General features: G+C 32.3%; 1 protein-coding gene across 2 annotated transcripts in view; it reads right to left on the reverse strand.

Annotated features, from left to right (window-relative positions):
* Nucleotides 1-16704, reverse strand: part of Ythdc1 (YTH domain containing 1) — a 46677-nt gene that overhangs the window by 23101 nt on the left and 6872 nt on the right. For both annotated transcript variants that reach the window (XM_089234365.1, XM_089234366.1), the window contains exons 4-14: nucleotides 15988-16120; nucleotides 15700-15891; nucleotides 9855-10217; nucleotides 8397-8489; nucleotides 8162-8209; nucleotides 7688-7782; nucleotides 6757-6810; nucleotides 6548-6602; nucleotides 2895-3012; nucleotides 2385-2469; nucleotides 333-520 (exon numbers count right to left, since the gene is read on the reverse strand). In XM_089234365.1, the coding sequence (XP_089090491.1) occupies nucleotides 333-520; nucleotides 2385-2469; nucleotides 2895-3012; nucleotides 6548-6602; nucleotides 6757-6810; nucleotides 7688-7782; nucleotides 8162-8209; nucleotides 8397-8489; nucleotides 9855-10217; nucleotides 15700-15891; nucleotides 15988-16120 (1424 nt within the window). The remainder of the gene's footprint in view (nucleotides 1-332; nucleotides 521-2384; nucleotides 2470-2894; nucleotides 3013-6547; nucleotides 6603-6756; nucleotides 6811-7687; nucleotides 7783-8161; nucleotides 8210-8396; nucleotides 8490-9854; nucleotides 10218-15699; nucleotides 15892-15987; nucleotides 16121-16704) is intronic.

The following is a 16704-nucleotide window of genomic DNA, read 5'->3' on the forward strand; positions in this document are numbered from 1 at the left end:
ATGAATTTGAACGAATTCAATTTTAGTTCTTTTTTTGCAAGGGAGAAAAAATCCATGACCGAGCTAAAATGCTCCTGGATACGGGGACTCGTACTGAAAAAAGTCACTGATATTTTCCCCCAAACTCGCACACACACATCATGCATGCATGAAATATTATTGATGCAATGGCTTTTAGGCTTCATGCCCCTTTTTTAGCATTCATCAGCACTGATCACAAAATTATATTTTTTCCTCTAACAAGAAATTTTTTTCATCCACCATAGCACCAACAGGAAGATCTCTCATCAAATATTTGTAGCTGCCGATGCAGCAACATAGTTGACTCTAACCTCATAGGATCAGGTGAGTAGCGTGACGACGAATAATCACCACCACGACGTCGATCATACGAATCACGTGATGGTCTAGAGCTCCTCACACGAGTTTTCTTCATGTTGTCCAATGCACCATATAGATCAATGTTCTCGTCCACAGGAAATAGACGGCACAGTTCTTCCCCGACCTTGGGTTCTATTTCCTAAAGAAATATACAACAGGGAATCAGAAATTACTTATGAATCAGAAAAATATATAACTAAATTAATAGTAAACTTGTAAAATGATTAAATTCTCGAAATTAAAAAAAAAACCTTTAGATTTTTTTGAATTTCAAAGCTGCTTTTGAGTTTTAAAAACCGTCAAAGAAAACATGTTTAAAAAAGAACAGCAATCATTTTGATAACTTTTGTCTCACCAGTCATTTTTCAGCACACAAGGACTAATTAGACCAGGATTAAATGTTTCAGATTCTGAACGCGGCAGTTTTTTAAAAAAAATTCTCACCAAGAGGTTGATGCGCTAAGATGTTGTTGTGGGACTCCCTATGGTAGCAACCTTTTTCTGTGGTTATATTGCTGTTTCTGTTGTACCCCTGTACCTTCTGTTGCACCCTTGCCGCTGTGGTGGTTGAGTGGTCATAGTGACGGACTCGCATCGCGATGATCTGGGTTCGAACCCCACAGTCGCCACAGTGGTGGCCGACTGAAGTTGGTTTTCTGTGGTATCCAACTTCAAGGCGCGAATGCGAGCCAATTTCCCCGTTAAAAAGTCTCGCCACAGAGAGCAACAGGCATACAAAGTTACAAATATTCAATCATTACACTTCACTCACAGTTTGAAGTACAGATGGCAGCACTGAAATATCAGACACAATACTAACTACACACTCAGACTGTTAGGTGCACTCACTTTGTTCCAGACTCTGCCACGAAGCTGGTCTGGAAGAGATCTCAGCAACGGGATAAGTCCGGTGGCAGAGACCCTGGCGTTCATTCATTCATTGTACCCCTGTGTCAGGAACATTTCTGACAAGGACGAACCAGGTATCAAACTCACGACACCTCTAAATATCCTTTGGTACTTTGAGTATCTTATCGACCAGGGCTACTGCGCCCTCAAGGGCAACAATGCTATAACTTCCAAATTTAGATGAAAATTTTCAGATTAAAAAATATAGCATGTGATTTTTAATTCATTAGAAAAATTAAAACTTGCTGATTGAATATTCAAACGTTGATCGAGAAAACTAGTGGCATGTTCATAGGGAAAAAACTGGGGAAAAGATATTTATTTTATTATCCCGCTTCTAAACATTAACTCAGGAAAGGAAGCTTTTTCATATTGAAAATCAGACAATGAATCTAGAAAAGAAAAGAATGTCTCCAGTGTTACTCAAAATGAACCAATGAGCAAACAGAACTATGAGCACAAAAGCTTTTGAAAATATTTAATCAGCCATCTCTCTGGCTACGATGGCATGTGCTGTTGCAGCCATACCTAACGGTGGTGCCTACGACGGCATATAACATCATGCTGATTTTCAGTGTATACAATGTGAACATGATGGAATAGTTCGTCACACAGCTGCTGCCATTACCTGAGACATCCTTCTACATTATTCTCTCGCCAGTTGATGGAGTTACGAACAATCATATTTCTAGAAATATATTTCCTGCATTAATTTTGAACCTGAACAACCCATGCTGGCATTCTTTGCAATTAAGTACTGAATATATTTAATAATTTATTATAATAATTTTAAAATAATTTAGTAATTATTATTTAATATAATAATTAGTAATCACTTAATATAATAATTAGTAATCACTTAATATAATAATTAGTAATCACTTAATATAATAATTAGTAATTACTTCAATTATCATCATTATTTTAAATTTCAAAACACAGCAAGCAAAATGATAAACTCAGTTTTAATGTATTTGTAAAAAAAATTCAATAAAAAATATACTTTATTAGCTACAAACTTCCAAAAAAAAAAGGGGGGGGGGGTACCACACTGACAAATTGACTGTCAAGATGAAAAAAGAAAAAATACATACCTGTCCATCCCTCCCAATTTTCACTTGCTTTCCATCATTCCAAGGATTATAAAGATGCTGAGTTTTTGTGAAAGGAAGCTCTCTCCTAAGCAATATAAGGGGGGAAAAGTTATTGAAAAGGATTGAAAAAGCCTAAGTAAGAAATTATTTCATCAATGTAACACCCAAACTGAATGAAAAGAAAATTTATAAATAGTACAAAAACCAGTTTTAAATGGGGGGAAAATATTGTCACCTTATAAACCCCTCATACATGAAAAATTTCCAGCTTTACAAGAAAAGGGGGAAAAAACATGGGAATGTCCCATTGAATAACATACAAAAGGGGGCTAATTTTTTTTTTTCATAGAGAGAAGTTTGTTGCGAATTTTTATTCAAATGCCATAATAGGTAAGATATGTTCTTAATCTAAAACTGTGAAAAAGTGATTTCATCATCAAAAAGTGATGTATGAGGTTTTCTTTATAAGGTGATATGAAAAAAACCAAATAAACAATAATAAAATTCAACCTGCAGATATAGTCAAGCTTAAACACTCCTCCAAGTGCTCGAGCACTTAATCCAGGAGGCAGCACCCATTGAATAGGAGGTGCATCATGTCTTGATTCACCAGCCATTCTGGCAAAGCCTAGAAATACATAAAAAATGAATTCAAAAGATAATCTAAAAATATTATATAGTCAGGGAAGGATCAATAATTCAGACATGTCAAACTTTTTTCCGTGTCAGCCGATGGCACTTGAATGGTTTTTTCCTCACCAACAAAAAAAACCCCAGCTATTTTGGCCTTTTCTATTACATCTAACATTTTTTTTTTTTTTGTAACAATTTCCCCCTCCCTGTTATATTGTTAATGTTCACTGGGGGTTTCCCCGTATCAGGGAAAATAGAAGCAAATGGTACACCAATGTATAATATGTAATTGGTCAGAAAATCTGCTATGAAAAAAAGAACTTTTTTCTTCATTTCATTTCTCTACATTGCACAGTTAACCTCAGTGTCTTATAGCTTGTCCTGTGCTATATTATTTTCTGTGATTATCAAAGTGAATTGCCAAACATGCTTAAACCCTCATGTGATGTGGCAGGTACAAACTGCAAATGAAAACATAACCATCTAAGTATATGTGAGAAAGTTGAACTTTTGAAAAAGCTAAGATGCAGAAAATCAGTATGGATGTGGTGTGAGGGATATGCCATAGGAAAATCCACTTTATGATTTTCAGAAACCAAAAAAATATTTTCCAGAGTCATGCCTACATAAAATATTTAAAGAATAAGTAAAAGGAAAATTTTTTTATTCTATGGATAACTAGTAACGGTACGTAAATTAAATTATCGGTTCTTATATGCATATATATATATATATATATATATATTGCTTTGTGAATTTTTTTTCCAAGGAAAATAATGATTAAAGTGCTCAGAGGCATATTAATGCTTTTAATATGAAAACTTCGGAAATAAACAAAAGTGTCCATAATTCGGAACATTCCCTAATCCAGAATCACTAGGTTCTGAAGAATCTGGATTTGAGAGATTCTACCGTATATTTAAAATTTACGTTTTTAATATAGATGTTCTCTAGCACAATTTATTTTCAAACCATTACTTTTCCGCTGAGTAGGAAAAAAGTATAATTTTTTTTTACCCATAAAAATAAAGATGACAAACCCATTGATCTCTCATGAGGAAAAAAGTTATAAAAACCATTACTGGGGGAAAATTGTTATTTTTAGCTATGCAGGGCTCCCACTCAAAAAATTAGAAAAAGTAGGATGGGGGGAGGGGTACCCTTTTAGACAACATAATCATAGCATAATAAAAAAATCCCCAGAAATGTTTTTTTCCATAGCACTATTTCAGTATCCTGTAAGATTAGACTGAAGATAAAGCAAAATGATGGTTACAAAAGCAATTTTTGGACAAAATTATATACCAGCAACCACACACAATTCCTTCCACAGTCCAGTCTGTCAACTCTCTTCAACAATGTACACAGCAAATTATGAAGAAAGTTTTTTAAGAATGATGGGCATTCTAGACCACTTCCAAAAACACTGTGCAAAATGTGTAAATTACAAGGTCTGATATAAATAAGTTAAGTGGATCAGATGGTTTTACTGCATGGTCCATCCCTTTTTTTTAAAAGGATTTGTTCAAATTTTAGTGCTCAATGAAAGTGTAATCATTTTTTAAAAAATGAAGCACTTACATTTCTAACTATTTACTGAGCATTGTTAATATTGTTCATGCCTCTGCATGCCCTAAAAATACAGAAAATTGAATCCTATTAGGTATCAAAGTCACAAAACCTAGAATAAGCCTATGTACTCGACTGTTTTGTTATGCAAACTGTTGTGCTACGTATACACAAAATGTGCACCATAATTTTGAATGATGAATGTTTGTTACTGTCCAAGACTATGAAATAGTAAATACAGAATTACTTTTTATCAACCAGGCAGAAGTTTTTAATCACTACTCTACTTGTTGACCCTCAAACTAAGCAAATGAAAAGTTAATAAACCACCAAATGGTCCACATACACCCCTCCCAAATAAATTCAAAAACCAAACAATTTCTTCTTTGGCAGAATCATTAATTGCAATCTACTACATTTGCATTATTCGACATTATATCTATGATTCCTTCCTCAATTAAAATCAATTATACAAATTTTGTTATAGGTTTTGGTAGGAAAAGTAGGACAAGTGAGAGCCCTGGTTATGACATACCTTAAAATAATCAGGATAGACATTGAATTTAAAAAAAAAGAGGATGCTGGCTGATTTTTCACACAGTGTGAGCATGCAAACGCAGTTAAGGTGGCTACATACTACTGACATGGGACCACGCCATGTCAGGGAAGTGTGTAACAGCCTTTAGACTTTGCTCACTCGTGGAGACAGAATAATGACTTCATAAGTGAACTGACTTGATAACGAGTAATCCCAATTTACTAGTTATGCTAGATCAGCATTTCTCAACCTATGGATTATGGCATAGGTGGTTCGCAGGCAGACTTGATAAAATTATTCACCCATTATAATTGATATTAATAACATCCATATGGTTCAAATAAAATTATGCCTTCATACTTAGGTTCACCATAACATCGAGCAGAATGCAGGGAATAGTCACTGTAAATATGAGACACCACTAAATTTCACTAAAAATTACAATTTATTGATTTATATGAAATTTGCTAATTACCGCAAAATTTCTGGAGGGTGTGGGAAATAAATGGCTGCTACAAATCAGTTAACAAAAATATATTTAATAAAAAAAAATATTTAAATGAACTGATCATCATATTTTGTTGCAAAAAATAAAATTTGGTAAATTAGGATTTTAATAATAATTCGTAAAATACGAGACATCGTCAATTGTCATCAAAAATATTGACAGAGAAGTAGACAATCACCAATTAAAATTTTTAAAAAAATTGAGAACAAAAATTTAAAAAATTAAATCTCACAAATACACAAGATGAATATTTACAATTTTTGCCACAACTACTATGACGTAATTTATATTATGGAAACGCTGTGTGTGTTAATTCAGATAAGCATCATTGAAAAAAATGGGACAAATGTACAAAAAAAAAAAAAAATTGGAACGAAAATAACAGGAATGTCCCACAATATAGGACACAAGTGGTTCATAAAATTGTTTCAGACATTTTACTGGGCCCTGTTTTCAGAAAGGTTGACAAACAGTGCTAGATGGAGCCTTGAAAAACTGAAAGTATAATTGAAGTTAAAAGTTATCAATTTCATACAGGGGTCTTATAGTACAACTGATAAAGTGTCATTCAACATTGGCTTTTTTCAAATGTGAAGCCTTGACAAAGGTAACTTCCAAGAACCTAAACATTTGTACTGATTACGCTGTTTAATTTTGAAAATAACTATGAATAATCATTTTAAAAAATACAAATACAAGCATATAGGCCACAACAGGCAAATTGTCCAATGAGGCGGCTGAAGAACAAAGCCCATAAGAAAATATAGATGTTAAATATAACTAAAATACAGCAACCCAATATAAGAGCATATAGCATGGGAAAAAACTAAGAGTTAATAATATTGTCCATAAAAAAAATTATGGTTGTCTTATTCTAAGGATGGAAAACACCATTGTGTCTCAAAAAGTATTTACCTTGGAACTTGCCACTTTCTTTCACAGAGAAAATCAGTATGACATTTCGACACCCCTAAAATATATATATACGTATCAACTACAGGGTATAATTTAAAATTCATTCACTGCTTAAAAAAAATATGGCTCCTAACTCAGTTTAAGAAAACACTAAGGGAAGTAGAGGGAAAAATAACATTTCAACAATATAAACATACAAAAAAACATACCCTATAAGCTTGATTCAACTTGCTTTCATTCTGCGGTGGAGTAGACCATACTCCCTGGAAGAAGTAAAAAAGAGAGATAAGTGAAGTTTAAGCTATAGTATTAAATGAAACATATTTTTTAGATCTTTCGAACCAAAAACATTTTTTCCCCATTATCATGATAACAAGTTAAATTCTTCAATAATTCTTAATGATTCAGAAATTCTTGTAAAATTTTAATTGAATTTTGATCAAGTAATAACTCTATAAGCAACTCTGTAAGGTTCAGGAGAAAAGAGGTTGGAAAAAGGCAGAGGAGAAACAGGAGTTGCGAGAGAGGGAAACGAGAACGATTTGAGACATTCGAAAAATATAGAAAAGTGCGAAAGTTTGTACCGAAGAGACAGGACGGTTTCGTGGAGGTGTTGGATAATAAATTAAATAAAGTGTTGTTTTCTTCTTTTGGGAGTCTAGAATCCAGTTATTTCATCCTGGAATCATAGTGGAAGTACAGCCGAGGACCTACGACAGATAAGAAGTCGGGGGAAACTTTAACTCTAAAAAATAATTTTTTTTAAATATTTATTCCTATTTCAACTTCTCTGAAGAAAAAAGTAACAATGCACAACTTATTTGCAGGAATTATGGTATGTAATACTGATAGCTATATTTAAATAAGCTGTATACTGCATTTTACAGCTATTGACCAGTCTGGCTAATTTATTCCAGCATGGTCCAACCCCTCGGGGTAAAAGGCTTATATCCCTCTTGGGACAGAGCCTGGATCACGTCTGGTCTTAGAGTCTGGCTAATTTGTGAAATAGATAAAGCACTGAAGCACACAAAAAACACCACCATGAAATCAAAAATCCTAACAATTATCTCCACTAAGAGCATTCATTAGATACTTTTTTTAAACAAGACAATGAAATTTGAAATAAAATGTATGAACCTTTGCTTTAGATAGAGCTACATTTTCATGGTTGTTACTCTTGATCAGGAAGAAACGAGCATCTCGGAAGAAATACTTCAATAGCTGTGAATAGTCTGGTAAGTAAACAAGGGATATATTCAAAAACTGATATTATGAATGAAATACATAATGAAGACAATGTTACAATACTGAATATTTTAAACTCATTTTATTTTCAAATTACCTAATTAAAATTTAAAAGAGGATCATATTGAAAGTTAGTTATGGTATAGATTTTAATGGGAAAGTGTGATAAATCTTATTAATAATCTATAGATTAGATTCAAACAAGAAATATTATTGAATCGAGACCATGAATGATTCAATTCAGCATCACAATAATGCAGTATTTAATATTCATGAACCTCAATGATTGGAAGTTTCTACGATGATATAGATTAATCTCATTAAAAAGAATACCTCAATGAATACATTGTGAACCTGATCTCTTACCTCTCTTGCTCACAGATGATGAGACCCTAGGCTTTTTCTGTGAAGGTCCTGAAAAGATCAACATGAATACGTGCAGAGTAAAACAAATTTTAAATCTTCATATTTTTAAATAACATCTTTGAACTACAAATAATTCAATTTCAATGTTCACTGAAATTTCTAGTATGTAAATACAAAGATTTATTAATTTTGCCCAGATTACGCCCATTTTAGATTTTTAAAATTCAGAACTTACGCTCTTTACTAGCAGATTTTCTCTCGTACACAACAGGTGAATGCATATCTCTGCATCCTCTCCTGTGCTCTCTGTCTCGTTTTCCATCAACATCTGTATAATGGAACCAAAATAAATAAAAAACATGGCAATTTAATACTTCAAAACCAGGCAGTAACCAATTAGGTACAAATGTCTCCATTAAAGCTTTAAAAGAGACCTTTCTCACTAGAGAATTGTATTTGGGGGAATCAATGGAGAAATATGGGCAGATTTTTCATTTTTGGAACTAATCTGACACTTTCGGCAAAAGTCTTCTAAATTGAACACTCATAATTATTCTGTATCAAAAATATATAGTCATCATTCATTTTAACTCTTTGGGGCTAGGTGGGTTAAAAACTGTCCTACCTTTTGCTTTTTATGCATGGTGGGATATATTTTAACCCACCTCGAAAAGGTCAAGTTCGTCAGTCATACAATTTAATATTTTATTTAAAGTTTTTCATTCAGTTGGCAATGCTATGCACCAAAGGTAAATGTATAAACAAGTGAAGAAAAAATTTATACAAATCAAAATGCATCAGTAAGTTGTGTGTGCTGCTGTGATTAAGGTTGGCGCATTGTGTGATGCAGTAAATTTTTTTTTATATAATAAAAAAATTCTGTGCAACTAGGGTTTTTATTTTCTTTAAAATTGTGTGCCTCAAAGAGTTAACAAACTTGTACAATTAATTCATTAAATTTAAAGTTTGTAAATGGAGGAAAGACCTTCAAAGAAATGACATTATTTGGAACCAGAGGACTACAGTAGACTCTCGATAATCTAGTCATGTTTAAGTCCAGCCCGTCTAATAATCTCACATATTTAGGTAGATTTACTTTGAGTATAGAAGATGAAAACATGTCACTACATGTCTGTGCGTCAAAAATTTTATTTAAAGGGGCTTATTTCAATTAACTTCCAGCAATTACTCCAGCAATTTCTGTAATTTGGCACACCTCCATCTGATATGTGCAAAATTAGTGAGAGTCTACAAAATGTTGGTTTATAAAATCGAGCGGCTAGTGCAAATATAAAAATAAGACTGATATATTAATTTCTCATAACTAGGGTAAAGATTTTGATGACCTAAAAACCAATCTGTAACATTGTATTTCAAGGTCATAAAAATCTTAGACCTATTTATAACAATTATATAGACGGCTTTTCCATAAAAGGAACCAAGCGCCATTAAATCAAAACTGAGAAAAGGGTATTTAAAGTTATCTTCGATTCAGTTATCACTTCAGTTTGGTAGTTGGTTCAAGTTCACATCACAGCCTTTATGCCACGTGGTTCTGTTTGGAAAACAATCCTGCCTCTTTCAATAGTTCAGATGTCAGTATATACCAAATGTTAATTGGTTCCTTTTACATAAAAGCCGCCCATATAATTTGTCTATAAATTATGAGAAAACAGACATCTAAAAAATATACCTGAATCCGAGTCAGAACCAGACTGTGATCCACTTCTGGAATCTGACAACGATGGAGATAAAGTAGATGATATTATACTGCTGCGATCGCAAGAACAGGTCTCATCATCAGCATCTGAGGTGGAAGCTTCACTCCTGGTACTGTACTCAGCATCCTTGGCAATGTCCTCTTGGTTCTTTCTATCGGAATCCTTCAACACGTCAGGCACTTCGTCTGCACCAACTGTAAGGTGAATCTTGTCTCTGTCATCAGTTGAAGCACTCGAGCCCCGTTTTATGCCAGAGGTCAACCCAGCTAGAGTAGCTGCAGAAGTGAGCAGGGGCTTGTGGTTTGCAGCAGCAACTTTCTTTGACAAATCATTTGCTACATAAAGGAAAAAAGGTAAATATCATTACTTTCGAGCAATAAAAATTCAAAAATCATACATTATAAATAGGCAGTTGCCAAATGCTACAGTTCGTCAGTAGATTCTAGTTTAACTTACTGAACTACAGAGTTACAGAAAATACCCCCGATATTACAGAAGCCTTTTTATACATTCCATAAATGCAAATACAGTAAAACCTGTCTATAATGATATTGTAGGGAACCTAAAAAAAATTGGACAGGTTAGCATTATAGACAGTTTGAGCATTTGCCTTATTTCCTATTGAATAGGAATTCCTGCTGTTACTACAAAAAATATTATAGGCAAGTGTACTGTTACAGACAGTATCATAATACACAGGTTCCATTATATACGCAACCTGTTTGAAAAACAAGTTGCTTTTTTTTCCAGTTTTTATTCTATTTTATTTTTTCCCAGAAAAGAAGCCACTTAATTCGTACCAAAAATGATAAAAATCGTGCCAGCTTTTTACCCTTTAGTGGAATAACAAAAAAATATGGTGGGTCATTCCATTTCAAATCACCCGGCAAAATGCCAAAATGACACCCATAGTCTCAGATTTCAATGATTTTTTTTTTATTTGTTGCATTCACCATCCTTATTAACCGTGTGAAATATTATTTGCATATCTCTAAAACTTTTTGAGAAAAAAAATGTTGAAATTTATGAAAAACTGATGCAGATGACTTTTCCGAGGCTCAATTTTTAAGCGGCATTGTTTGAGAAAATAAATCATACCTTTTTCAATTTTCAATATATTCAAGTGAAATTTTCACTAAAGCGTTCACAAAAACATACGGAATATGAATAAAAATAATTCATACACTTACATTTGAAATTTACATGCAAAAAAATTATGTAAACTTTGTTTTTGAGGAATTTTTCGTTAGAAAAAATACAATTTTTCAAACATATTTTTAGACCAGAGGCACAGCAGTTACCAAAACAACTTTTATTTTAAATTTCTCTTAAATATATGAAGTAAAATACTGGAGAAAAAAAATAATGGTTTTTTGACCGTTAATATGTTTATTCTGGCTCGCAACACAAAATTCATCGAAATAAGACTGGATCGTTCCAATTTCAAATCATTCAACTAGATACTGAAATGCAACACATCATCTCAGATTCCAATTATTATTTTTTGTTTATTGCTTCTACCATCCTTGTTGACCATGCAAAGTTTCATGTACATATCTCAATAACTTTTTGAGAAAAAAAAATGTTTTCTAACCTCACGAATGACGTCTCTTAGGCTAACCCCATTCAAGCAATATTATTTGTGAAAATATATAACTTTGCAGATTTTCAATATATTCAAATGAAATTTCCACTAAAATGCTCACAAAAAAATGTAGATTATGACTAGGAAAGAAAATTTAAACCTTTGCATTAAAAAATTAGATTGCAAAAAAAATCGTTGAAATTTAATTTTTTAACAAAAGCCATTTACAAAAGCTCTCCTGCTTTTCTCACGGCATATTCAGTGACATTGAACTCTTCAGATTTTTTTCTTTGTTCCCCTTTCTTAAAGCAGGGGCCAGACTTAAAATTTGCAGTTTTCCCCTTGTTGTGATGGGTAAATTATCTATCTCTATTATTTATTTTATCTTAACTTAATAGGGTCTTATTTCTAATTAACTTTATCAAAATATTCATATTTGCTTTCTGTTTAATATCTTCATTAAGTGTGCTTTGAGATTCATTTTCTGGTAATTCTTCAAAAACTTTACAAACATTTGATTTTAAAGTGTTGCAAGCATATTCAACTTTTCTTTTGGCATTGTTTGACTTGCACTGTGGAGCTACCCTATGAAGTTTAATTGGTGACTCTTCTATGTTCTGTAGAGATTAATTCATTTCTTCAAGTGCTTCTTGTTTAATAATTGACATTTTTCCAAGTTACTTCTCTACATTACTATCACTGTTCATCTCTTCACAGTATTTTCTTCACCTAATTTAATGATGTTTATATTCACTTTGTCCCTACAGGCATGGCATATTTTTTGCCCTGGAATTGATCTTGTACAACCATTTATTTCATTTATACATAAAAAATACAAGTTTACTATCCTTACACCTTTTGTTATTTTTTTCTTATGGCATTTAAAAGGATTAAAGCATGCTTTCGGGTATGCTTTGTACTTCTTTGAGAAAAAAGCTCAATGATGCTTACACACAGTAGATAAATGTTCAGAACTTGCTCCACTCCTCAATATTGATGTCCAATGATGTAATGGGTAACAGATTTTACACTTTGCATAACACTTTTTATGACAGTCAGATAGAGTTTTTTTTCCAACACTATAAATTTCAAGTGTCTTTTCTGACATTTTACTTTGAATTCCAAAATGATGATATAAAATATTTAGCTCAAATGGAAATTGTTTTATCATAAGAAAAATTTGCTAACCCTGGAGTAGGCTACTTTATGGAGCACATTCTCTATCTTCAGCAAGATCATAATTGAGACTTGCATCATTGGATGGGTGGGGGGGGGCAGTTTAGTTCTAACACTTTTGTTTTAGTTTTCGCAATGAAGCAGCAGCAGTGACTTTATCACCACCTGCTGGGATGATAAAGTCTTATAATTAAATAAAACACCAGCTGCCCTCTGAAGGACAAAGACCAGTGTGTCATAGTTCATATCTTCACAGAAGCTGCTATTATTTTTCACAACCATCATCACAACAAGAAACATCACATCTTATATATCACCACCAGGCATTATATACCTTAGGTTTTCAATTCTACTTTCTTCCATCTGCCTCAGCTACAACAATTAGGTTGTAGCTGATAATTATTTCATTCTTTGTGATTTAATGCCTCATATTCTGGCTTTTTATCAGCAATTTTAAATTATTTCTTGGGAAAAATATATAGAGGCTTGTGTTAAATATTATAATGTCGATTTTTTTTCACACAAGTATAACCATTTCATATTTATCATATACATTAAATATATGTTTATTAAAATATATGCTGTAAAAATCAAAGTAATTAAAAAAAAATTTAACACTGTTGTGGTAAAATAACTTTATAATTAAGCATGTTAAAAAACTTCAAAAATTAATCTATATATATGATTAATATTATCTGGATTTATCAAATACAAAATAATTCTTTATGCAAAAATATATCAGATTGCAAAAGTTCGTCTTTGTTGCATCATAAGAAATATTTATGGATCAATTAAAAGTGAAATTAATTATTTGGAATTTGAACACTTCTAAGAATCTGAACATGAAGGTTTAATTTGAAAAATTATTTTATTCACCCAAAACCTTTTTTTTTCACCAACTCCCATTTGACACATTACATTAACATTTCTAATTATTTCATGAATTCATTTAATCGTAGAATTTTAAAATTTATTAATTGTTTTGAATTATTGCATTAACTACTCATGGAACTTAATTTAATGAATACTGTAATAAATGTATAAGCGTACATGAAAAATAAAATATAAATTTCTTTTTACTAAGCATGAATCATTATATTAAGTCAAAATGTACAAATATAATTAATGTAGTCATACAAGTAGAATTTAGTTTTGTTACTCAAATGTATTAACTGTCAAAATAATGCTTACTTTTCTACAGTCTTCTTAATATATTAATAGGATTAAATTTAAAAAAATTGAAAATTCATGCTGTGCATCCAAAAAAAAAGTGTTTAAAAAATTGTGTTAAAAAAAAAAATTAAAAAATTAAATTCAAATGACTTTTTTCCTCTTAGGTTTAAATTTTTTCTATTCATAATCTGCATTTTTTTGTGAGCATTTTAGTGGCAATTTCATTTGTATATATTGAAAATCTGCAAAGTTATGATATATTTTCACAAATAATATTGCTTGAATGGGGTTAGCATAAGAGACGTCATTCGTGAGGTTAGAAAACATTTTTTTTTCTCAAAAAGTTTTTGAGATATGTACATGAAACTTTGCATGGTCAACAAGCATGGTAGAAGCAATAAACAAAAAATAATAATTGGAATCTGAGATGATGTGTTGCATTTCAGTATCTAGTTGAATGATTTGAAATTGGAAAGATCCAGTCTTATTTCGATGAATTTTGTGTTGCGAGCCAGAATAAACATATTAACGGTCAAAAAACCATTATTTTTTTTCTCCAGTATTTTACTTCATATATTTAGGAGAAATTTAAAATAAAAGTTGTTTTGGTAACTGCTGTGCCTCTGGTCTAAAAATATGTTTGAAAAATTGTATTTTTTCTAACGAAAAATTCCTCAAAAACAAAGTTTACATAATTTTTTTGCATGTAAATTTCAAATGTAAGTGTATGAATTATTTTTATTCATATTCTGTATGTTTTTGTGAACACTTTAGTGAAAATTTCACTTGAATATATTGAAAATTGAAAAAGGTATGATTTATTTTCTCAAACAATGCCGCTTAAAAATTGAGCCTCGGAAAAGTCATCTGCATCAGTTTTTCATAAATTTCAACATTTTTTTTCTCAAAAAGTTTTAGAGATATGCAAATAATATTTCACACGGTTAATAAGGATGGTGAATGCAACAAATAAAAAAAAAATCATTGAAATCTGAGACTATGGGTGTCATGGCTGGGTGATTTGACATGGAATGACCCTGGTATCACTTGATAGCCATTTTGTGTTGATAGGGTGAAGATAGAAAAAAGATTGAGTTAGCCTTGATTCATATGTTGTGGAGCTTGAAGGGGAATGGGGTTGAAAGTAATGTTACAATGTACTATAGCCGTGGTCGCCCCCGGAGTCTTGAAATGTTTTATTTTATTGTCAAAACAGCTACTTAAAATCAAATCTACTCAACTTATAGATCGGAAGGGTATTTTCCTGAAGCAATTCACCCCCCATATAGTCTTTGAAAGTGTACTTGTTCTTGAGGAAGGGGTATAAATACATCCAAATCCATACTTTTGCAACCCGCCTCCAGGATCTTCTACACAGAGCAGCAGCTGCAACTTGTTACTGAGTGGTTGAAGAAAAAAAAGAGCAAATGCCTGTGTAAAACGTAAGGGTTGGGAGTAATAAATACATCTAACTTTTGTTTTTGTTTTCAGCCCGCCAGGCTAAAAAAAAGAAGCCATCTTCTTGAAGCTGGCTAATGTCTTAAGGACTGTCTTAATGTCTTAAGGCTCTGTCTTAAGGACAGAAGTCCGTATAGCACTTTTCTCAGTCCCCATTCCATTCTTTTTTGTCTCCAAAGCAGCAACAAGTTGCCACCACAGCTCCTGCACAAGATCCTGATGGCGGGACTGAAATCTCCCCCCCCCCCCCATCCTGGCCAGTCAACACACATTTTCACTGACAGTCTCCATCTAAATATTCTAAATGATAAAAGTCTAAATAGGAAATAGATAGAAAACTTTTTTTTTGCATATTCTATTACATTTGCATAAAATAGCATTAAGTGTTAATGGATAACTAAAATGAAGACAAACAGAACCCTCACTTGATGGTTTATTGTGTTTTTCAGTGCCTTTCAAAACAGACTTAGATGCAGGTTGATCAGATTTGATGACCAATTGTGATGATGTACTGGGTGCGTTTTGCTTCACTGCTTTTCTGACAACGGTAGAAGGAGCTGAAATTCCAATAGCTTTTTTGACTGTGGTCTGTGGAGTAGTTCTCTTGGGCAAGGAACCTGTTTTAAATGAAAAGAGACAGCTGTGTAACAGGGTAAACAAATAAATTGAAATACAATTTTTTTTCTTTCGTAGATGGGGATTTTGTTCAATACCTGTAGCCTCCTTTTTCACAATCACAGTTTTCTGCGCTGGTTTAACTGCTGGAGCTGCAGCTGGTGTCTCAGATTTTCTGACAGGATTCACCGATGCACTTTTGGTGATTCTTTTTACAACTCGAATAGGACCCTATGGAGAAAAGAAAAACTGTCTATAGAAAATTTTCAACTCTCATCTTGTTTTCAACTCTTTGGTCATTCTGAAGGTTGAATCAGATTCTGATGTTGGTATTCAAAAGCTCAAGATATATGATGTTTTAATTTAATTGGGAACTACGTAAATAAAAGTGCAGCATAAAGCATGAATATGTTAAATAAAAAGTTTTGTAAAACAAATTCATGCCGTTAGTGTTTTATTTAAAGATGGGTATTACTCTTTGTAGAAGACCTTCATAGTCTCTAACAACAACACACAATCTCTAACTTATGTTATTGAAACTGGGTTAATTTTAAAGGCTTCTTAATAGGAATATTTTTTTTTTACGGCCAAATTTTCATTGTCCCACCAATGTCTTCTAAAGAGGATTTTTTACAGTGTAACACAAAATCTCAATCTTCCAAAGGTTTTTTTCTCAACTTCTCTCAAATATTAGCATATTCCCAAATATTTTACATTTACATTTTCCTTGACAATTATTCCTTTACCTAACTTTCGAGATTATTGGGAACCCTGTTATGATGCTATAACCAATGTTATCACATTTTCACTATCCG

The sequence above is a fragment of the Pholcus phalangioides genome, unplaced genomic scaffold (genome assembly GCF_987345545.1).
Source record: "Pholcus phalangioides strain wild (caught in Gottingen) unplaced genomic scaffold, Ppha-v1.0 ptg000008l_1, whole genome shotgun sequence".
Taxonomy (NCBI): domain Eukaryota; kingdom Metazoa; phylum Arthropoda; class Arachnida; order Araneae; family Pholcidae; genus Pholcus; species Pholcus phalangioides.